The sequence below is a fragment of the Sardina pilchardus genome, chromosome 7 (genome assembly GCF_963854185.1).
Source record: "Sardina pilchardus chromosome 7, fSarPil1.1, whole genome shotgun sequence".
Lineage (NCBI taxonomy): Eukaryota > Metazoa > Chordata > Actinopteri > Clupeiformes > Clupeidae > Sardina > Sardina pilchardus.
Window position 1 is genome coordinate 18,187,471 of NC_085000.1, and position 24,170 is coordinate 18,211,640.

At 41.0% G+C, this 24,170-nt stretch overlaps 1 protein-coding gene across 3 annotated transcripts in view; it reads right to left on the reverse strand.

The window, feature by feature from the left end:
- The window catches only part of itpr3 (inositol 1,4,5-trisphosphate receptor, type 3), a 52,125-nt gene extending 29,449 nt beyond the window's left edge, over nt 1-22,676 (reverse strand). The window contains exons 1-18 of one of the 3 annotated variants that reach the window (XM_062541026.1): nt 22,553-22,676; nt 13,911-14,022; nt 9,748-9,818; nt 9,096-9,217; nt 8,617-8,703; nt 6,928-7,086; nt 6,697-6,795; nt 5,847-5,930; nt 5,552-5,698; nt 5,347-5,442; nt 4,940-4,984; nt 4,342-4,484; nt 3,989-4,088; nt 3,266-3,426; nt 2,813-2,954; nt 1,945-2,106; nt 1,132-1,304; nt 492-611 (exon numbers count right to left, since the gene is read on the reverse strand). In XM_062541026.1, the coding sequence (XP_062397010.1) occupies nt 492-611; nt 1,132-1,304; nt 1,945-2,106; nt 2,813-2,954; nt 3,266-3,426; nt 3,989-4,088; nt 4,342-4,484; nt 4,940-4,984; nt 5,347-5,442; nt 5,552-5,698; nt 5,847-5,930; nt 6,697-6,795; nt 6,928-7,086; nt 8,617-8,703; nt 9,096-9,217; nt 9,748-9,818; nt 13,911-14,002 (2,003 nt within the window). In that variant the 5' untranslated portion in view covers nt 14,003-14,022; nt 22,553-22,676. Of the gene's footprint in view, nt 1-491; nt 612-1,131; nt 1,305-1,944; nt 2,107-2,812; nt 2,955-3,265; nt 3,427-3,988; nt 4,089-4,341; nt 4,485-4,939; nt 4,985-5,346; nt 5,443-5,551; nt 5,699-5,846; nt 5,931-6,696; nt 6,796-6,927; nt 7,087-8,616; nt 8,704-9,095; nt 9,218-9,747; nt 9,819-13,910; nt 14,038-22,552 lie in introns of those variants that run through there. The other 2 variants (XM_062541024.1, XM_062541025.1) reach the window with 2 other exon arrangements.
- Between the last annotated feature and the right edge of the window lie 1,494 nt (nt 22,677-24,170).

The following is a 24,170-nucleotide window of genomic DNA, read 5'->3' on the forward strand; positions in this document are numbered from 1 at the left end:
AAGTATAGTATATATACATAAGCATATATACTTTTCTGATCGCATTAGGGAAATTCGTTCCCTGCATTTAACCCAATTTAACCAAATTAGTGAACACACACTAATCACACACTAACCCAGAGCGGTGAGCTGCCTGCCCAACCAGCGGCGCTCAGGGAGCAGTGAGGGGTTACAGTAGATCCCTTGCTCAAGGGCCGTGGGACTGGTCGGGGATCGAACCAGCAACCCTCCGGTTACAAGCTCAAAGCCCTAACCAGTAGGCCACGGCTGCCCCCTAACCAGTTTGTGCTGCAGCCGTATCGGACAAATGTGGACAGCGTGTTGCGGTTGCGGAACCATCTGAGATGATATACACGCCATTGTTCCTAAGGAAGGTCTGTACGACCGAAATGTCGTGAAATAAAGTTTTGTCAAGCATAATGAACAGAGTGCGGGACTTTTTCAACAATAAATACAACATTGAGAAAGGAGCAATGTCAGCAAAGTCTTACTCTGTCTTTATGAGGATGTCCTGGTTGTTTGGGTCCAACACACACTTACAGATGAGCTCCTGGGTAACTGGGATTGCCACATTGTTCGACACGCACAGGTCTGAGAGATAATCCAGAAACCTATACATACCAAGCGGACATGTTAGCAGCCAATCCTTATTGGTTATTATATGGAATAATAATAATCACTAACATCATCATAGAATAGAATAGAATAGAATATATACTTTTTTGATCCCATGAGGGAAATTCAGTTCTCTACATTTAACCCAATTTAACCGAATTAGTGAACACACAGCACACAGTGAACACACAGTGAGGTGAATCACACAACCCAGAGCATCGAGCTGCCTGCCCAACCAGCGGCGCTCGGGGAGCAGTGAGGGGCTAGGTACCTTGCTCAAGGGCACTTCAGCCGTGGACTGGTCTGGGATCGAACAAGCAATCCTCTGGTTACAAGCCCGAAGCCCTAACCAGTAGGCCACGGCTGCCCCCGTCACTTGCGAGTCATGATGATGATGTCATATTAAAATCATATTCCAATAGTATTTTTTTTTTTTATTTGCATTGTGTACAATTTTTGCATTTTGCATTGTGGACTCCGGGTACTTTTGTACATCCATAGAAGAGTAGCATGTACCTTGGCTCCCTGTTCCGTCGCACCAGACTCACAAATGTCTCCACCTCTGTTTTCGTGATGTGCTTTTCCAGTAGTTTTCGGTTGTTGTGTAGTAATGCAGTGATGGTGTCTTCAGCGAGGATGTCATACCCTATCTGAGATTGCATCACTCCAAACTGCTTTGCAATGTACTCCTATTTACATTGAGACAGTTCAAGAGAACATATAAACCAAGAGTAACACACACCAAAAACCTTTTGTGGGATGCCAATCACTGGTGAAGGATTAAAAAATAATAGAAATATGCCCATTCCCCATAATAAGAGTGAACAGAGCCATACTCATACTCATACTCATACTCATTTCACTATTTTAGCTCCAAGCATGATATTACAGAATGTAATAACAGCATCATTTAAGAGGCTGTTCATTATGACTAGTAGATTTTTAGTCCAGAGCTACCATATAGACAGACATGGCAAGCCGAATCATTGTGATGATGGTAATACCAGAGACGGTTGGTAATACTTAAAAATGATGTATAGCTCTTTAAAAAAAACATAATGGCCATAAGTATTCCATCTACCTTATATCATCATGTCACACAGACCTACATTGCACAATATTAACTAGTGTTCTATTCAGCTTCTAACCAGTTTGGGAACAGTCACTTTTAAATGAGACAGAAAACCAAAAATATTAAAACGCAAATTTTGCTGGTAATGAACTGATTGGGAAAAAGTATGGTTTGGCATGGCATGATGGTAAGTTCATTGATTGAAATTATGGACTGGTGTCACTCACTGTGTGTGTACTAAACATATTCACATTCACCTGGTTCTTGCGATAATCTTCCTGTGAGTGCCGGAGGACTCGGTAGCAGAGGCGGAACATGTACTGGTACAGCAAATTCTTCTGGTCTGAAAGCTCCTCCAGCCGAAGCAGAGGGCCCTCACCAGGTCTGTCCTTAAATGGAACTTTAACAATCCCAAATATCTGGGCAGATGATATAACAGTTAATGTCACAGTATACAGTACAGTATAACATTGTGAATGAACTTATTCATGACATGACATTTATTTTTGTTGACAGGGTTCCCACTCCCAGCATCCAAGAGGGGCATAATAATTTCATAATTGTGAAAACAGTGTCAATCATCTTGGTTTTTTTTTTAATATACAACTGGATATTGTTCTGTAGTAAACACCTCCTTTCTTTAATTTATCAAAAATGGACAATACAGAATAACTTGCACACAAATCAGACTCTCACAAAACCAACGCCTTTTAAAGAGCATCAAAATGGGTGTGGCCCAATTAACTCATTACCTACACCTGCCAACAATTAACAACCTGCCTCAGCTAATTGCCAGGTACATGTGCAAAAAGCATTTGATTAAAATTGAATCCTAAATCAAAGAAGATGAGTCAGCATCTTTACAATCACGTACAGTACATATTATACCATTAAAATATTCAGAGAATCTAGATAAAATCTTCTTCTTTAAAACAAGGGACTTGTTTGGGCCACTTGGCTGAGGTCTTTTGGGTCCATGTAACAATTACCAGTTCATCAAATGATTTAATATTTAGGATATTTTGAATTTGTGTAACATTAGATAGAAAAATAGATACTGTAAATAAATACAGTAACTATTTTCATGATTAAAACACACTTAATCCTCTGAAATGAGTAGAATACCTGTTTAAGTATGTTTTGTTCCCTCATAAGCTTCTGTCGTTCCCGATTTGCTTTTGACATCACCACTTCGAGCACAGGTTGGCCATTATTTGCCTGGTCCACCACGAAGAACACCAAGTCCTCCAGGAGTTTAATAGCGAATCTACAGGATCACAAAGACAGCATCAACATTACAGAGATAAATACCTCTCAAAAAAACATTGGATCTAAATGGCATCAACTTAGAAGCTTCCACATTTCACATATACTGTATGCATTTGACAGCCACATAGTTCAGTTCAATTCAATTCAATTCAATTCAGTTTATTTGTCAGACAGACCCATGTCCAAATTCACACAAGACAGACACTACAAATACATACCAAGACAGACTAGGACAGTCAAAAAGCTACACAAAACAGTGATAATACATTATAGAAAATATAAAAATATATGCTGATAAAATAGTTGTACCTCCTGTCATTCTGACTGATAAAGCCTGCACTGAAGTGATCCACCATGGTGCTTAACATGACACTAGCATCGTTGGCAAAGTCCAAGTCTCGGATCTCCATCACTGGCACAGACACAATAGCAAAGGCCTCTTTATCTTCTTTTGTAGGGCAAGTTCCGAGCTGTTGTCAGAAAAAGAATGCATAAACTACACAAATAAAACCCACACAATTATTAAGGTATCACATTAAAGGAACATGCCACCGCTTTATAAAATTGGGTTATTCACCATCTCCCCTGGACTTAGATAAGTGAGCAAAAACATTTTTGTCTCTGTAGAGTACATGCATCGTCTTATTCTGGCAGCACCCCCGCTAGCGTAGCATAGCATACTGAATGGAAAAGCATGTTGCGAGTAAAGGTGAGCCAATAAAAAAAAAAATCCATAATTACTTCTTCACTGCACCCAAGTACCAGTGCTTCACCTGTGCTTCTCCCAAATATAGTCCCACATGAAGACCTGCCTAGGAAATCGCCTTGTCTTAATCTACATTGCCACTTCTCCTCGTTCTGAACACAGAGGCAGCCACAACATTTTTGTTTTTGTTGACTCAATTTTACTCACAAGGCACTGCCTGACTAAGACAAAAACGTATTTTTCTCACTTTTGGAGACGTGACTAACCCAATTTCATAAATGGCGGTGTGTTCCTTTAAGGAAAAGAATGTATTTTCAAAAACACACCATAAGCCGAATGGGTCTCTCCTCGTCGATGTCTATGGGTGCATTGGTGCTTTGTATCCATGTATTGGTACATAGATGGCGAAGCCTCACATATGAGTTTCTGTGAACAGAATTGTAGAAAAAGGACTAGTTTAATTATAACTTGATAACCCTCTGGGGACTCAAAGCAATTTCAAACACTGATGATTATGGCATGCAGTTATTTTTTGAAAATGTAAGCAACTTTAAACAGTGGTGAAACAGTGGGGTCAATTCCTGGCATAGTTAGTTACACTTCAAACTGTATGTCTCTTGAAAGGACCATTTTAAGCCTCATATTAACTGTAAGATGCATTGTGATAACGATGGTGTACCTTGGCACAAAAGAGTCTGTCTTCTGCAGGGTGGTGGGGTCCAGTTCAAATAATGAAGCAATGTCACTACCATGGGGCACTGCCACAAGTTTGTATTTGATTTGCTCCCCAAGGCTCCATTTGTTGTTCCTGGTACTGTCCACCTAAGGATAAACAGTGTTCTTCAACTCAGTACTTTTGTTAAAGAAGAAAAGCATACAAATAAAGATAAAATCTTGTAAAGATAAAAAATCTTCTAATGTGTTGAACACAATACAATACACAATGCTAATGACCATCATATGCAAATCATGCCACTTCCAAGTACAATGACTATTATGTGATAAATACTATACTGTTAAAGTAGAGAGTAAATTGTACACACAATAAAAAAAAAATCTTTCCTGATCATCCTAATGGCTAAGTGAAACTTTGATACATTGAGTGTTCCAGACTAAAAGCAGAGAGGCCTACAGGTGAGCAGAGTCAGTCTAGCCCATAGTGAACTAGCCCTGAACAATGTGTCCATATAAACAGCCATACGTGTGTAAGTGTTGATGAAGTAGTAAAATCATTAGAGGAACCATATTCAGAATGTAACACCCAGGTAAATACTCACAATTGTTTGGATGTCAACACTATCTCCTTTATAACCAGGATTTTCCTATGAGAAAGAGATAAAATCCCCTACATTATCACGGCTATTAGTGACCTGTTTCGTGTGTTTTTCTTTGTTCATGAAGCTTCAAATATACTGTACTTCCTATACTACTATTTCTTTCTGCAATTTAAAGAAGGGAGGGCAAGCTAAAGTAAAATCATCATCTGCTCTGAAAGCTTTCCCCAAGTCCCATGTGAAATGTTTTTTTTTTGTTGTTGTTTTGGTTTTCTGTGGCCTGAAATGAAATTCTATATTCACAACTCATAACAATCCAGTGGTTAACTACAATCTCATTCTCATTTTGTACAAAATCATTAGCATTGTGAAGGAGAATGTCTCGTTATAATAATAATAATAAACTCTACCTCTGCTGCCAAGTAGTGCCCAGTAGCAAGGTGCTTGAAGCGGTACAGGCTGTTCCAGTGGCCTGCACCTCCTCTGCAGGGATCGTGGTGCACCACCTACAAAATAATAATTAAGAATGGCCTTGTCATAGTGCCTTTACTAGCTTGGAGAGAAAGTTATAACTCAAATGTACAATTAAAGTCCTAATCAAGTCCTGATACTCACCTCCACCTCCCACAGTGCGTTGGAGCTAGTAGCGGAGGTAGCAGACTGACGCAACGTTGTACGCAGGAACACATGGAGTTTAGATTTATACTCGTCACATGTCAAGAACTTCTCTTGTTCAGCGTGGAAAAGACGGACAACATCGCCCTACCAGAAATGCATATTTATAATTCATAATATAAATCCATAATTTCCTTGCCAAAAACAAAAACAAAAACCCAACACCTTCTTGGTTCAGAAAATATGAAAGAAAATATACTGTATAACAGAGTGGCAGGAAAACGAACGAACATACTCCTTTTAAGACGTCATCTCTGTGGTCACTAAACATCATGAAGAGGTTGATCTTCCAGCTAGTGTTGCTATTTACCGAGTTAACCTGCAAGGGAAAAATTTCAATTCAATTTCAATTTAATTTCACTTATAGAGCACCAAAACATTACACATGTCTCATGGCGCTTTACAGTGTGTTAAACATTCAAAAAAATGTGAAACTCGCCTTCACTGATTAATCAATGAACTCCTCCCTAATCCCTACCTTAAGTAATATACTAGGTATCCTAAGAATATGGCTGACCAGAAGCAGTCCTGTACTGCACTGCTTCACTAATAAAATCTAACCAAGTGCTATTAATCTTTTATCAAGATCCAAAAATCTAGTTGCCATTGTTTTCAGTATAAAGCACTTTATATAATACATGATCAGAGGGCTCGGAAGAACCCCGCTAGCATTTCTGGGTGCACAAAATTTAGCAATGGCCTTGACCTTGGTATTTTAAAAATCCTGGGTATCCCATATATACTATAGCACTTTCTTGCTTTCCAGTGATTTGCAACCACACTTGGCCAATAATGGCAAACTTCCAGTGAATTTCTGGTAACAAACCTCATTTGCATAATTGCTGCAAATTTGCTGCAACATTGCCAAAGATTGACCGCAACTCTATGCCGGAACCCTAATTTGGATATGAAAATATGACCTTGCCACAAATTTGCGGCAACTGCTCCCCAGAAACTTGACATTTCTGTAAGGGTGTGTAGCCTAAACATCACTATCTCCCTACTGCTCAAATGTGACAGAAATGTTTTAGATTTCTGCTTTAAAGTATGTGCACTTGGATGAAATCATATAGCCCCATCATTACCTCTTTGCATCCTGCGTGGTCAGACAGCTCATAATCGCTTGCATGTAGAGGCTGCCCTGCATTTACTGGATTCAGAACGACCTTATCCCCTACCACTACCTGAAACAGCAAATGATGAGCATGGTTATTCATTGCAAATGAACCCAAAAAAGGCAAAACATTAGCAAGAGGCAAGTATGTCCTTGTGTTTTTTATTTGTTTGTCGGTCAGAAATTACACAGAAAGCCTTACATTGTCTCCATTGGCCCTAAGCTTCCAGAATGGCTGTACGAAGAGCCAGGAACCCTCATTGCCAGTGCCGTCCAGTGTTACTCGCATTGCGTTCTTCTCAAGTAATGCAGGCAAGCGCTTATTCACCGTCAGGTATTTATTGCTCTTCATATGCAGCAGCTGTGGAGACATGATATCATAATCTTCAACAATCTCATCTTTTGGGGCACCAATGACAATGTCACTTCTGCTTTACTGCTCTCATCTCTTCACATCAGTGAAGACAAATACTTACATGTACGTTTGTTATTCTAAAGGAATACTTTAATTAGTTTATATTTAATAATTTGTACACACAGTTGTATGAAGATCCACACGTCAATTTAAAGAATTTTCTCAGTTTACCCAGAACAATTACATCAAATTAGGGCACTAATACATAATTACAGTAATACGAAAATTACTGGATCTGACGTTAAAATCATCTCCAACCTCACAGAACAGTATACCCTCAATTTGGCCCTGAGCATACTGGATGATCCATCCCACCCACTTTTCTCAGAGTTTTCTCCCTTCCCCTCTTGACGTAGATTTTGAATGCCCCGAACAAATTAAAAAAAAAACGTGCCATTACATCATTTGTGCCAAGGAGCATTCAGTTACTGACCAGATCAGACACACACATTTTAAAATGTGCACTATTGATTATTCATTTAACTAGATGTACCGCATAGCTGCACAAAATATGATCACTGCTCAGTCCTGTACATCCTCTACCTCTTGTCAAGTTGTCTTCATCTCCTACTCCATCCCCTATAGACTAAGTTTATTTTCAGAAAATTTGACACGCTCGGGCATTTAAAATAAAAAATGCATTTCTCGGGGGTATTTTTTTCTGCTGAATCCATTTTTGCTGTTTGTCAAGCTGTATCTCTTATACTGTATGAAACTCAGTAGAACGCAAACTCCAAGATGACCTCTAAAATGTCAGGAAATTCCATATTTCAAAACTATACATAGAATAGAATAGAATAGAATATATACTTTTTTGATCCCGTGAGGGAAATTCAGTTCTCTGCATTTAACCCAATTTAACCGAATTAGTGAACACACAGCACACAGTGAGGTGAAGTGAGGTGAAGTGAGGTGAAGTGACGTAAAGATGAACAACGTATAGTTTAGTGCCTCCCCCTGCCTCTCTACCAGCTGAAGGAGACGTCAACTCTCGAATTTACTTGCATGTAGTAAAATAAATTCACGCCACCAATTCCACAACCAATCATATTACCAGATAGCCTATGATGTAAAGTTTATGAGGAAGTTTTCATGAATAAAATTGGTTGGGGCATGGCATAGTTATTAGACTGAATGTCATCGGAACTAGAGTACCGAAATTAGAATGGGCCATCTGCAAAGGGATACAAATACAGGGAAAAAATGACAATGCTAATGTACATAAACTTCTGAATTGCTCATACCATCTGTTGTGTTCTATGATCATTATCATCACTTGAAGGTTTCTGGGTGTATACTATTGACAAATGCATCAAAGTTATCCATAGCAACCACAGGTCAAGGAGCAGCTGACACTTTCCTACTTTCTCTCTCAGAGTTCAAAACACACATCTATTACAGAACATACAGTCGGAATAAGATATCTGATACGTAGCTCTTATAACTGGTGTCTACTTCATAGCTTCATAGCTTTACCTGTACAATGTTTCCATATTTCACAACATCTCCATGGACCTTCTTATTCTCCGTCTCATTTTGCTTTTGCTCCAAGTTAGATGCGTGCTGGGAGCAGTGAAGAGAGAGAGCTTGTTTGAGGATGAGTCTCACAAATAACAACTAATTACATGCATAACATGAATTATAATAATAGAACCAAAATCACTATCATATAAGGGTTTATTTGTAATGGCTTCTTGTGTAGCACAAAGCAGATTGTTTACATCTTCAAGATGCTTGTTCACTGCTCACTGTTCAAGATCCTATCTATTTATAATTTAATTTCGTTGTTTGATTCTACTAGAATATGATTACATGTTTCCATTAACTATTGTTTTCAAAGCCATGGCACATTCTGATAAGATAAATCGTCTATAACTTGTTTGTAAATGCACATGCAAATACAATTGAGTTTGTATGTGTATGTGCATGAATGCGTGGGTGCTGCACTAAAATACCTGCAATTTCTGAAGTAGCACAACATCAGCAATCTTGTCTTTTTCATATTTAGCTTGTTTGGCCTTCCAGAATTGCTTCTGTGCTGAATAACGGTTCATGGGACACACCTTGAACAGGCAGTCTGGCACGAGAAAAAAAAAAAAAAATGAATAAGCGGAAGTGGAAGTGGATATAAATATCATCAAATGACCAGGCTCAAGGAGATGTCTGTGAAATACTTATACTGTAAATCACAAAACTGATTGAAACACAAATTCAGTCAATAACTGAGAAACACAACTGTTTAGCCTACTGTACTGTACTTCATGCTACAGTAGTACAGCTCCTTAGCTACTGCATTCAAAGTCAGTTCAGCTGGACTGTGCACATCTTTAGTACAGTACACATACATACATTCATACAGTACATACATACATACATACACATACTGTATACACACACACACACATTCTCACACACACACACACACACACACACACACACACACACACACACACACACAGACAGACAGACAGACAGACAGACAGACAGACAGACAGACAGACAGACAAACAGACAGACAGACATACAGAGACACACACACACACACACACACACACACACAGACACACACAGACACACACAGACACACACAGACACACACATACATACCTCTGAACTTTTTCGGAGGATTTTCAAGGTCCCCTCCTGCTGGTTCAACTACACAACGGTCATCTACAAGCCTGGACAGTACATGCACACAAAAATGAATTGGGTCTCGCCATTTGGAAACATTACAACACACTGATCAAGTTTTACATACACAAGAATTACTCTAGGGGTGGCACGGTTCATGACAAAAAATCGGAACCGTTCGGTTCACTTGGCTCAGTTCGGGGAATGTGTGCATTGTACGGTTTTGACGGTTCATGTCATGCGTAATGTAGCCTCGTGCCCATAAGTGCAGGTCACGTGTAGAAATAGCAAGTGTATGGGGGCGCTGTGGCGCAACAGGCTACAGCGCTCATGCCATGAACGGGTCCGAGTGCCCACGGGGACCCAGGTTCGAGTCCGACCTGCGGTCATTTCCCGATCTCACCCCATCTCTCTCTCCCACTTGTTTCCTGTCTCACTCTTCACTGTCCTATGAATACAGGCAAAAAAGCCCAAAAAATATACTTAAAAAAAAAGAAAGAAATAGCAAGTGTAGAAGGCAGCCTGGAGTTGGAGGATGCACCAGCGCTGCATAAGTCTGGTGTGGGGGAACATTTTGTATTTCATTTTACCTATGATGACAGCGGAAAGTAAAACGGTACATAGAACTGTGATTGTGTGCAAGCATTGTGCGACACTATTTACTATGCTAGTGCAGGCCAGGATTGGCTAAAGCTGGGCAGACACTGTGCGATTATTTCAGTCACCGGACCCTAACCCACGGGCCACGGGACAGTTGCTGCTCATACTGTACAAGTGAATCGCACGATTTCTGTTCTCACACTACACGATCCAATGCTTGGGTGCGATCTGACTGCTAAACATGACACGTCAGACTCTTGTACCCGGAACTGCAACGTGAAAAAGAAGAAGCTGCTCCGTGTTGTCTACAGTACATGTTTTCTCTTCTGTATCTGTGTTCACACATGTGTAGATAAATCAGCTTGTGACACTGCTTCGACAGTGCGATAACCTGACGAGGGGCGACTAGGATTTCAAACAAGTTTGATTTTCATCCGATTGATCGGGTGGTGGTCGTGAGGTGTTAATCACTTCTCGTTACCCCATGTATACTAAACGATGCGAGACGCAAAATTGCTCAGCTTAATCGGGAGCTTATGGATGATCTGAATAGCGTGAGCTTAAATGAACTGCTTCTGAAGTTCATCTGTACATATTGCAGCAGACTCGGCTGCGGGCACAGCAGCGGACTCAGCCGCGGGCACAGCAGCGGACTCAGCCGCGGGCACAGCAGCGGACTCAGCAGCGGGTACAGCCGCGGACTCAGCAGCGGGTACAGCCGCGGACTCGGCCGCTGGCACAGGAGGAGCGGGCTCCTCAGGGCTGGACACGGAAACAGGCACCTGAGATCTGGTGACAGGAGGCCTGGTGTCAAGCAACGGGACTGGCCGACGACTGGAGCCACGTGGATGTTGGCTTCAGGGCAAGTCTAGTTCCCCAGAATAGACTATTGTGAGCCCTGGACAATAGCTGGACCCGGGGAACGGAAACTCAGCAGGCTGGGGTTCTGGATTTTGGGAGCGGCTGGCTGGAGGCAAAGGTGGCCCACCCAAAGCCCCTGGCACACTGGCTCGAAGCCCGTTGATGCAGGGACAGAGTCTGGCTGGATGTGGGAACAGGTGTGAGTAGAGACAGGGAAACTAACAAGACAGGAAGTGCAGACCAAATAAGGGAATGGGCGGAGACGCATTGGCAGACAGGAATAGCAAAAGTAAACAAACACAGGACAATATACCAAATGGCCACCAGGGTTGCAAAAGTCAACTCAGTCCAGACCAGATCCTGACACAAGGTCCCTGCGGCCCTCTACCAACGATCAGCTTGCCATCCCCCGCAATAGACTATGGCCTTTTGGGGACAGAGTCTTCTGTGTTGCTGCTCCCACTGCCCCCAATAACGCTTAATAACATAAGAAACAATGGTGCGTGCACGATCATGCTAGCCTGGACCCGCTTGACAAGGTACTTCCGCTCATTTGCATTTCTATTCATACTCCGCCCAATCAGCGAACAGAGGGCGTTCCCAAGAGCGATTACGCTTAAGTTTCAAGCCTATCGTTATCGTTGTGTCCCCCGCGGTTATCATACGTTATTACCAAACGTTAGTGATTGAACTCTTCAAGCTAAGTGTCCACAAACCAGGAAATAAATGTTTGTCAATGGAGCTAGGCCAGACTCTCTGTGAAAGAGACTAGTCTAGTTCCCAGGCTACAATCATGCACAAACTGAACACAAATTATTCCAACTATTTTGGAGTCATTTGGACCCCAGGTCACTAAACAAGTTAAGAATATTAAACAAAGCATTTGTTGTGCACAAATATGTGTTTTGCCTTAAAAATAACAATAAAGAACTCCAACATATTACTCCTACTTACATGTTGTCACCAGTCATTACAATATGCACAAATACTATAAAATCAGACATACCTATTTCTAAGCCTACTTGTAACTATACTGTCATTCTGATGAATACTATGGCAACTAAGCTAATTTTCCAAAATGTTGGTGTGTTCCTTTAAAAATACAATAGCCTATCTGTAATAAAACTTCTTGAACCTTCCTTTACAAAAAATTACGCAGATTTTCAAGCATCAAAGCAACAGTTTATGGGGAATTCTTTGCCGCTCATAAGCAGGAATTTGGACATAGAACTTAACTGTACTGCATCGTTCTTTTACTGCAGGTTTTCCCCCCATAACGGCAGTTATTTTTTTTGTTAGTGTGTCAGTGACAAACATATATGTACTCATAAACCTCTGCATCCACACACACACACACACACACACACACACACACACACACACACACACACACACACACACACACACACACACACACACGATGTAGTCGCAACAGTAGCAGAAGCAGCAGACAGTAGAAGCCAAGCAAGTGTTATTTAAATAAACTCCTGGTGTGCTTATACACTTTTAAATGCCTCATTTACAGACGCTATGTGTACTACTGTAGAAGTTTGGAACCATTCCAGGCATTAGTAGTGTGGTAATTTATGACATAAACCGTTGGTTCCATTAGAGCCTGCACAGCACTGCTGAGAGTGATAACTCGACCAATGTTCGACCAAGGGGGAAAAAAGCTTCTGGGGGGTGTTTGGCTCGAGGTCATGGTGCCAAAGACCCTATAGGGTGACATTAGGCTACCATCCCTATAAGGCTAGTTAAAGCCTGCATTTCATATTATAAAATGTTATACTTTTAAAGACCCTGAAAACCCTGTGGAGATTAAAAACATAAATGAGTTTTTTTCTGAAAAATATGTTTACATGAAAAATATGTTTACATGAGACTTATAGCCTACTTTTGACAATTTGTAAGATGGTAAAAAATATATAGCCTATATTGCTGTAGCTGTCATGAACACTCTAAAAATAATAATGTGGCCAGTATAGTTCTTCTAAGCAAACATTATTAAAGCACCTCAAAGTTTTAGACTGAAGGCTAGCCCTTGAAATTCAAGGGAACCGCCATGAAGCAACAACTGGGTGTTATCAGCAAGGCTCTGACAGGAGAGTCGTGAGAGCATTGAATAATAAATTGTAGTCTAGTTCTCACGAGACACTTGGCATGTAATTGACACTAGACTATAGCCTACAATAATTAGGCTACTAACCATAACGGAGCAGGCTAGCCTAGTCTTTCAGCACCAAGGCACTTTTAAGCTTTTAGGTGAGGATGCCAAAATCTGAAACATTAAGCCTATGCGCGCTGGGCTTTATGTTTAGCACCAATACATTTAATTTAAGCCAGTTTAAAGACACTGGGCAAATCTTTATAGGTTGGCGTTCAACACGTCAGCTGTTTCACGCGATGCGCTGGATAACTGTCCTATCGGTAGGCGTGAATTATTTTTACCTAGAGTAGTTTAGATATTTTGTGAGGCAGGTCTGACATGGTTTAACGGCGTTATAAACTGTGCAATTTTCGAATGAACATTACATTTACCGGGAATGTCACTCTTCTCTTTTGATAGGCTACAGGCTAATCTACCTGCTTGAACCCACCCAACACACCATCATGGCTTCAAAATAGTTTAAATAAATCACATCAAACTCAACAACAAAAGGTAGGCTAAAGCCACTTACCCAAGCGTACTTATGAAGCCATTCACTGTACCCTCAGCATACAGGGAAACAATATCTCCGATATGTAAAAAACTTGACATTGAATCAGACATTTTCGGTGTCTCTGAAAACTCTGGAAAGCAGTCGAAGAAAGCAATGTCATTATTGTCCGTTTACAGTGTGGAGTACCATCAGTAGCCTTATCTTCCTGGTGCCAGAGTTGCCTCGATTTTGCATAAACATGAGCATGTAAATGTTCTCAACTGGTCGGTGTTTCAGACAAGGACTTACATCATGGGCAATTTAAATACTCAAATATTTTGCCTTTACTGATGCGAATTACTTAAACAGGGTCAGGTTACTAAAAGCATAGCAAACTTCACACGTGCTGCCACAAACCAGGAAGTTTACAACAGCAGTGACTATTAACAGGAAGATGACATTAATATGATGTTTCCTATCAAAATCATGAATTTGGTTGAAATTTAAATCTCTATGGTTAAGGCATTGAATTAACATTAGCCTAAATACCAACAAAAACGCCAATGCAGTGAACATTGGTGACATTGAGCGTGTTCGCATGCACACTCCTAGATGGTGGTTTCTAACCTGGGGTCCGGGGACCCCAATAGGGGCCACCAGATATTGCAGGGGGTCCGTGTTGCCTGGGCTGAGGTTGTGAATTTTTTTATTAAAATTATATTTGCGCACATTACATTTATAAATTTCCAATAACACACCCAGTTGGATAATCAAAACTTTGTATAATCCAAATTAAAACATATTTTTGTTCCACATTTAAATCCATGATGCAGCTATTTATTAGGCTATCTCTGACCTCTGAAGTTGCGTAAGCACTGTCTTGTGTGTGTAGGCACATATGTGTACCTATGCAGGTAGGTGTTCTGGTAGGGGGCCCTGTCTTGTTTTAATCTATGTATAAGATTCTATAGCAAACCTGCCATATTTGCCCATATAAGGAGATCCATGTGTTAATTGAAGCTACTGCCTATGGCCAGAGTGGTGGCAAGTTGCATGGCGTTGGGATAGCAAAATTCTGAGTTTGCCGTCTTAGAGGAACACTCGTCACAGTGGGACAAACTTGCAAGTGTGGTTTTTCAGCTCACAGGCACTAGGGGGAAGCGAAACTGGCATAGTTCACCTTTAATGTACCGAAGCTCCAAAAGTGTGTTGAGCAAAGTGCCCACATTTCAGACTTCTTCGTCCCTGCGAGAGTTTTACAGGTGCAATCATTCAAAACCACCATATTATTTTCCCATTGGAAAAAATCACTAGATATTGGATCTCACGATGGCAGCTTTTTTGTAGGCGAACTTCAGAGGTGTACTGGTTCCAAAATCTGATGGGAATCCTATAGGACTGATAAGGGTAAAATCTGACTATTACTGGGTTTTTGTAGTTATCTAGTTATTCAAGTGCTCATGTAAACAGAATAAACTGATATAATTTTTTTTGTTGGTTTCTGTCAATATTCTGATTTCTGCGAGACATGTATGACTTTAAACGGATAATTCCAGTTAACCGATCATTGCCAGTAGGCTAATTGTTTTAGTGTGCATGTAAATACGCTAATTGATACTGAAACCACATTGGTTTATTAGTCTAGCCTCTAGCTGATAGTCACACCCTTTTCACACGTACGGTGGGTTCCGAGATAGTAAGCACACGTTGGCCCCATGTTGGCCCAATAGCAGTTGTTTACACACTTCAGACCAATGTCATTTTGGCCAGTGGAGTAACACACCAGTCATATCAGAGAATTACCCCTTTTTTCTATTATGATGTAAAAAAATTGCCCTGAAAAATACAAAGGAGTTGGTTAGAAAGATGCAGCGTTGTTACACTTGCCATATGCGTAGCTCCATTCTATTATTCTATTCAATTTATGGCCAGTCATCAGCCATAAATTGCAGTCATGTCGCCAGCCGTGTGTAGGCCTTTATTTTGAGAGCCATCGTTGCTCATTAACCTAACCGCAGTTCGATTGGCTGGTGCTCATGTTGCTACTTGGTAAGTTGAATATTTCTCGACTTTTGACTCTAACAATGCAAGCAAAGCGACACCATGCTCCCACAACTTTCTTCAGCAAAGCCTGAAATCAACTCAAGAAAAGTAAATGAGAAGTATCAACGGCAAAGCCTCCAACGCGTACGTGTGGTGGTTGAAAAATTGTGTATTTATAGTTGACCATGTATGGTTGAGCTGGCGGCCAGTGTAAAAAATCTAAAAGGAGAAACCCGGCAAGATTTCACATAGATCTCCGTTCTCGAAGTTCCTGCGCACCCTACTCGCCATCTCATGCAGCTGCTCACAGGAAACCATTTCTGAACAGTCACAGATAAGATGGTGCAAGTTCAACAGCCAGGGTGTTAATACTCATTGACTTAACGTAGTGTAGCTTATTAGTATTACAGAGCCCCTAAGGGGACATGACTAAAAAAAATCTAGTTTAGTTTCATGTACACATGTAAAACTTTCATGTGTTCACATGAAATTTTCATGTGCTTCATGAAAGTCTCATGCGAGCACATGAAGGTTTTCTGTGAGCACATGAAATAAAACTTTTCACTTACACACCCTAAACTTTTGCATGCACAGATGAAAGTTCCATGCACATGAAACTAAACTTTTAGAAAAAAAATCTACAGGAGTGCAGAATTGAGCACATGAAAGTTTCAGGTGAGCACATGAAATGAAACTAAACTTGTCCCATTTTGGGCTCCGTAGCTTCTAGATTTACACTGGCTTGATTATACAAACATGATATACAAACACAGGGGACATACATACATACAGAAGCACAGACACAGATGACACTGCACACCAGAGAACAAACATACATAGACACAAGAGTGTGGTTTTGAAGGTTGAGAGCGTTGTAGCAATGTGCAGTGGTAATCCAGGGCAAGCCCTGTTACCCATGGAGCAAAGCATGGTGGGCATCGGTGGAATGTACTGTTTAGACGGGGCCGTGCATATGGGGTTAGGAGATTTAGGGCCAGATTGTGGAGAGATAAGTTAACAAAAAGGATGATTTTGTATTGAATGTGGTATTGAACTGGGGGCAAGTTGCGGGAGGATGTGGGTTATGTGATCCCATGACCTAGTATGGCTGAGCACACTAGCAGCAGAGTTTTATTGTAAGCTGTCTAATCTTTTGGATGAGATGCCAATGAATATAGGAATCAAAGTAGAGGGTAGAATCGACTAGGACACCAAGGCAGATGTGGTGGTGAAGTAACCAGGAATATACAGTAGCTGTGGATGTGCCAGTTTTTTTCAGTATGATGGGTGGAAATGACGATGGCTTTTGTCTTGTCTTGGTCGAGTTTTAGAAAGGTCTGTGTCATCCGGCTATTGATGGTGTTGTTTAGACAGCCAACCAGGTGGGAGGATGGTAGTGTGTCAGAGGGCTTGGTATGGAAATAGATTTGTGTGGCATCACCATTGCAGTGGAAATGTATGCCGTGTTGACGTAGTATATGGCCAAGCAGGAGGATGTATAATAAAGAGCAGAGGACCTAGGACAGAGCTCTGGGGGACACCATGAGGGTGAAGTGAATTGGGAAAACTAAAGTTGCCAATGGAGACCGACTGTTCTCTTGAGGTATGATTTAAACAAGGAAAGTGCTGTACCAGTGATGGCAAGTAATGCCTCTAGTCATGATACAGTAGGTGGTAACAATGACAGACAGTGTTGAATGCAGCTATGAGGTCGAGGAGGATGAGGATGAGGATGCCGAAATGGCCTGTGTCAGCAGCTAGGAGTAGGTCATTCATGACCTTAGAGACCCTATGCAACTTTGTCATAGTCATAAAATCGCTTAGAAATCGTTGTTTTGCTTGACTGACCAGTTTTATCGAAAACAGTAATATTTGCTCCCGCCCCCAGTGTCCCTATCCGCAATTGCAACCTTGCAACTTGTTCAGGAGACGATCGTTCCCTGTTTACATCTGGAAGGCTGAGACGCATAAAGAACAAGAAGAACCACGCTGGCAATTTATATATTTATATATAGCATATGTAGAAATATACACGCTAAAGCTGTCGGGGAAGCTCTGCAGAGAAATATGCAAGCATAAAACGAGCGAAAATGAAAAACGAAACCGAAACTTAAGATGAAATCGCCAATCCTGCATAGTTTCTCTTTAACCAGAACAGTACTATGTTTGCCATAAACCCAGACTGAAACTCCTCCCTTAGGTCATGATGGTTTATGTTCCTGGAGCTGACTGATTGCAGTGTGCTCAAGGAGTTTGGCGATTAAAGGAAGGATGGAAATGAGCCGGTATTTACAAAGCTGTCAGTGGCTGCTCAAGGCTTTTTAAAAACAGGAGTGATAGCTGCTGTTTTGGCTGAATATAGCCAGTAAGGAGTGACATATCTATTATTTTTTTCTATCTATTATAGTCAGCAGGGAGCATAGAGCCGGCAGGCAAGTCTTGACCAGTGAGGTGGGCATAGGGTCAAGGAGGCATGTGGTGAGCCTGGCCTTTGTAACAAGGTCAAACACTGTGGAAGCTGTGGGAGCATGCACATCATTAGAGGTAATGGGGGTGATGTAACTAATTTTGATCATAGTGTACTAAGCCATTTAGAGAAGCATATTGGGATCCAGGGGACAGTAAAAGAGGGGCTATACATTGATTCTGGAGGAACAGGTCAGGCCGAGAGTCGCGAGAGACCTGCCCCAATAGGCAGCACTGGACCACATAATGAACCAAAACATACAGCAAAACAAGGCAAGACATGGTTAACAGAGATATAGACAATTGTCACCCTGCAAAGCGAAACCAGCCGCTTTGGTAAAATCTACATAATTCAGTTATTGTGCTCACATGACCGACCATAAACTGAGCTTTCCAACGATATGTATATCGAAGGTATTACAGAAACTATCGCTAAGATAACCGCATCCAAGTTGACATGGTTCTCCCGTCACAATATGGCAGAAGAGGAGAAATCAACTTTTTAAGCGCTGTGGACAACGGTAACGACTGTTAATGTGTTTAATCTTCACCGGGTTGAACAGTCAAAACTTATGTTTTTCCTTGAAATGAGTTCATGATATGAAACGGTAGACTGTATACTGTCGGATTATGCGAAAACGTGAAATTCAACATTTTAACCCGGAAGTTTGTTTATTGTGGATTTTCTCAAAATAGTATTGTGCGACAAGCGACTGATTTTGCTTTGCAGGGTCACATTTTTAGAGTGGCCCAGCCAGCCAGAATCCGGACCTCAATCCATCAAAAAAGTGAACACAAGGAAGGACAGAGTGATGGTACGTTCCTGCCTCAGAACTATGATTGCTGCTAAAAAGGTGTGTTCTAGAATCTTTGTGGAGACATGGCTTGGTAAGTATTGTAATATATCATTTTGAGAGCTATGAATGCAAATGAAGAAATCGCACAGTCCTAATAAAGATGGACTGACAGTGTAACAAAGACACTGAATGTCAGGTAGAGTTACAGTGGTGGTGACACTGTGATAGTGATAGTATGAGGGTTATATAAAGCAACAAGCCCGAGAGGCCGTAGGCCAAGTGTTGTATCTACCGTTTACCACAGTCACTTTTGACTTTGACACTATAAGTGTGATCCCCTCTCATTGCTGATTGGTTCACCATCCCTGATGTCCGAGAGATAGGGTATTGTCAGGTGCCAGACTAGTATCTCACTGAAATGAAAAGTGAATGGAGATACTAGGCAAGCATGCAGGCCAGGCTAACAACAACCCAAACCATATTATCAAGAAAATACAGGAGTCACCACTCAATCTGGTTGAACTTCAACATTTGCGTCTCTAGGAATGGATAAAGGTTCCAAAAGAAATGTCTGACAAGCTTGTACGATCATTCCCAGAAGACTATTGTTGCTCCTAAAAGGTGTTTTATTCAATAACTAATTGAGGGGTCTAAATACTTTTTATTAAATTAACAAAAAACATATTCTGTCCTAATTGTTTTTTTTTTGTGAAAGAATAGCTGAATCATAAGCATATGAAAAGAAGGGCAGGGAGCTTTATCATTGACGTACAACAGAATAAGCAACTGTATACGCAACAGGAAGTTGGCATAGCCTCAGATAATACGCTGCTCACATCTGCTTGTTGTTCTCTTCCTGACAGATATGGCTATTGCCAAAGTGAGGAGTCATAAGGCTTTCATCTTGAATAAATGAATAGGCTACAAGTTTGGCAGAGTTGGAGATACAGTGGGGAGAAAATGTATTTGATAACATGCTAAAGTTGCCTAAAAAGAGGAATATAAAATCATAATTTGACAATTGATCTTAATGTCTTAATTCAAAAAGAAGAAATTGAAGAATGTATCGTAAATAAATAAATGTTCTTCCTAAATGCTAGGGGGAAGGAAGTATTTGACCCCCAATGTAACCCTATGAGAATTTAAGACATAGGGTTAATATAGGGGCAGGCAGATTTTTATTTTTTTAAGGCTAGCTATTCCATGGATCCAGGATATTATGCATCCTGATAAAGTTCCCTTGGAATTCACCATAGCTAGAGATTAGCATGGTGCTTTTTCCAGTAGGCCTATTAGCCTGTTTGATGCTCATTGAGCTCAATGCAAATCAAACAGGTGATAACAATTCACAACACATTTAGTTTTTGTTTCACATTTGTGTCACATTTTCCTTTAGGGGGGCGTTTTCCTAGCCTGACTACGTCATCCTCAACCCATTCTACTATTAACTCTATGTTGATTGTGTGGCCTACATGTAGTTTTTGACTCAAGTCCAGAAATGTCAAGTCATTACAAATCAAAGAGGCAAAGTATTAATCAAGTCTGGAGTGAATTGTATTCAAGTCAAGTCGCAAGTCATACCGAATTTCAGAGTCATTAAAATCATGTGACTCGAGTCCACATGTCTGCTATCGATGTAGAAGTTTGTGCTGATAGAATAATGTTGGAAATAAAACCAGCCTTGCATCTCAATGATCATATTACATTTTGAGGGACTAGTTTCTCAGCAGCGGCGGAATTTTACTTTGCTTAATTCAGGGTTCCAGAGTATGCTCAGAGGAGCAGTTTGCGAAAGCAGTATTTCAAACAGACAATGTATCCTATCGGTGTTGGTTGGTATATTGCTGAGGTCTAAATTAGGGGTGCCAAATTGTTATTAGGCAGTGAGCCAGATTTGCTGGAATGAGACACTGTGGGGGCCATCATTGTCATAGTCATTTTTGAATGGGTATGACTTGAGTGTTATTTGATGCAGGGTTATTTTCTCAACTCAAGCATTGGGTTTACTGTATGCTGCTGGGTAATTTTGTGGAGTTGTTTTTACTCGTTGGGTTATTTTTCAGTCGCCCAGCTTTCTGGGCTGTAGTTTAGAACAGTGCCCCTCCTCTACCCCACTACACTTCCCAGCACCAGGGTGACTTTTACTCAGCTGCATGGTTAGCCTATTTGAGAGTGAAAAAAAAACGTCATTCTTCCAACCGTCCAATCCATCAGTACTCCTTTACAATACCCACTTATGAGCAAGCAAGTACAAATCATCATGTACTAATGTCATATAACACTCCTTCTCTCTTGAAACAGCCTACTTCCATATCAGTTCTTTCGGCCTCTTGCTTCCTGGTTGTTTGACTGATAATTAATCAATCTCTACCTAGATCCACTGCACGTTTTTATACTAGCAGGCAAACTGCATCCAGAGTTAAGTCTCTATACTACTGAGGTCAACCATGATGGGCCTTAATTTAAATGCCAGGTAAGATGCAAAGTAAGTCAATGAGGTCAGTGGGTTGGCATCATTTGGCAAGTGAGACCATTGAATCGACTCATTTTGCATACTACATTAGTTTTATTTAGACTTCAGACCTCACACTTTGCCCATCATTTAAATTAGGGCTATATCTTCATATTTCACATCCAAACATCACTACTGCACTCACTTGCACTACTTTCTGGGGGTGTGCAGTTACTGAGTGCTTTGAGAAGGGAGAGGGGGAGGGGAATGGCAAGAAGTCGATAAACCATGACAAATATTTGCACACAGTACAACACCTGCCTTGGTGTCGTTTGTTGTAGAATCTGGACAACGTTCTCCTATGCTTTTTTCTTTAAAGGAAATTATGAGATAATTTAAGAGAGCATAAAGTTCATTATCTCCCAACAGATTTTGGCCTGAGCCTGCTATGCATTACGGGAAGGAATTAGTCAAACAATTAGTCGCCTTGTAACTGGCATTACTTATACCTGTCAAACTGACTTTTTATGAATGCTTTATTTATGTAGCATAACTTCTAAAAAAAGCTTGGGATTTCTCAGGAACAGAGGAATGTAGAAATAAATGGTTTGTACCGACTGAGAGCTTAGACTCTCACCTTTGAAACCAGCCATCATATGTGTCCTAGAATAGCTAAAATACGCTGGTTCTACAAAAATCGTCAACAATGATCTAGATTGCTGGCACTCTGGGACAAAGCTTCCGAAAACAGCATGGCATTCAAAGTGTTAATGGCCCTCATATAGTGCCATGACGTACACAGTGAGTTGGTGGAAATACTGAATGGGACACATCTACAGACTTGTCGCTATGAAAAATGTTCAGTTCTTCCATTTAAAAATGATTTTTGATTGTGCAAAATCATCGAAAATTGATGCTTTTACCTCATTTGCTCCTGAGAAAGGATTTCCTAATGTTGCACAACTGTGCAATGAACCAAAGTCGATGTCTGCTGATCCGCCAATGCTCCTCACCACCTGCAGCTGCAATTCAGTTCAGGGGAGAATACCCACAAGGATTTAGAATAGTCACCATCATTTCATCAATGTAGCATCTTCATTTTTAAAATGTTGTTACAAGTATATGAGGAATTAAAAGTGTGACCACTTGCCCTATACTTACCCCTCCTATTTTTTTTTTTTTTTAAAGATTATTTTTTTGGGCTTTTTATGCCTTTAATTAGACAGGACAGTAGAGAGAATGACAGGAAGCGAGTGGGAGAGAGAGCTGGGGTGGAATCCGGAAAGGACCACGGGGCGGGAATCGAACCCGGGTCGCCGGCGTGTGGTGCAGGTGCCCCAGCCAGTTGAGCCACGGCTGGGGCCTACCCCTCCTATTCTGCCACAATTCTACACAATTATAGGATAATTACCATTATTCTGGAGGCATAGAGATAAAGACAGAGTAGGATACAGATGCTGAAAAGGTACATCTGTGAATACCCCAAATCAAAATAAGGGAATGATAACAGACTACATTGTGTGCTACTAAACCGCTCACAAAAAGTAAGGAAACTTGACTTTGGCCCATTATATCTCCCCTTTAGTAATACCAACCAGTAAAGTGTTTCATATAATTTTTATCGTTGATTTGTCACCTTTACAATGAGGTATAGCTTGTAAGCATAGGGCAATCATGGAATGAGCAACACAAGCAAACGTGTAAGTAGTGCCAATGAAAAATGTGCCAAAATGGCCTGTTATGCTGTTGGAATTCACCTTTGTTACTTCAAGCATTGACGATTGCACTCTCCCACAGAAATGAGGAAAACAAAACATGTTAGGCATACATTTGTTCATTTTATACTCAGTGTCAGGGTCCTCAGTAGCGTGTAGAGGATCCATATGCAGCCACAACAGCTTGGCACCTTCTTCTCATGCAGGTCACCAACCTGGCTACATTCTGCTGTGGGGTGACATCTCCCTAACTGGAAAGACAGACCTTGTTATCATTGAAGGCAATCATCATGCAGTTAGATACCGGGATGAGATTCTGGAGCCAGTGGCAATTCCATATCTCCAGAATATGGGACCAATTGCCATCCTCCAGGATGACAACGCTCGCCCCCATAGAGCTGGGATCATCAGAGAGCACCTCCAGAATTTGGGAGTGGAGAGGAACGAATGGCCTGCCGTGAACACTTGTGGGATCAGCTTGGGCGTGCTCTACGTGCCAGAGTCACCAACAAAACCAGGTTGGCTGACTTACAACAGATCCTTATCGAGGAATGGAATGCCATCCCACAGCAGAATGTAGCCAGGTTGGTGACCAGCATGAGAAGAAGATGCCAAGCTGTTGTGGCTGCATATGGATCCTCTACACGCTACTGAGGACCCTGACACTGAGTATAAAATGAACAAATGTATGCCTAACATGTTTTGTTTTCCTCATTTCTGTGGGAGAGTGCAATCGTCAATGCTTGAAGTAACAAAGGTGAATTCCAGCAGCATAACAGGCCATTTTGGCACATTTTTCGTTGCCACTACTTACACGTTTGCTTGT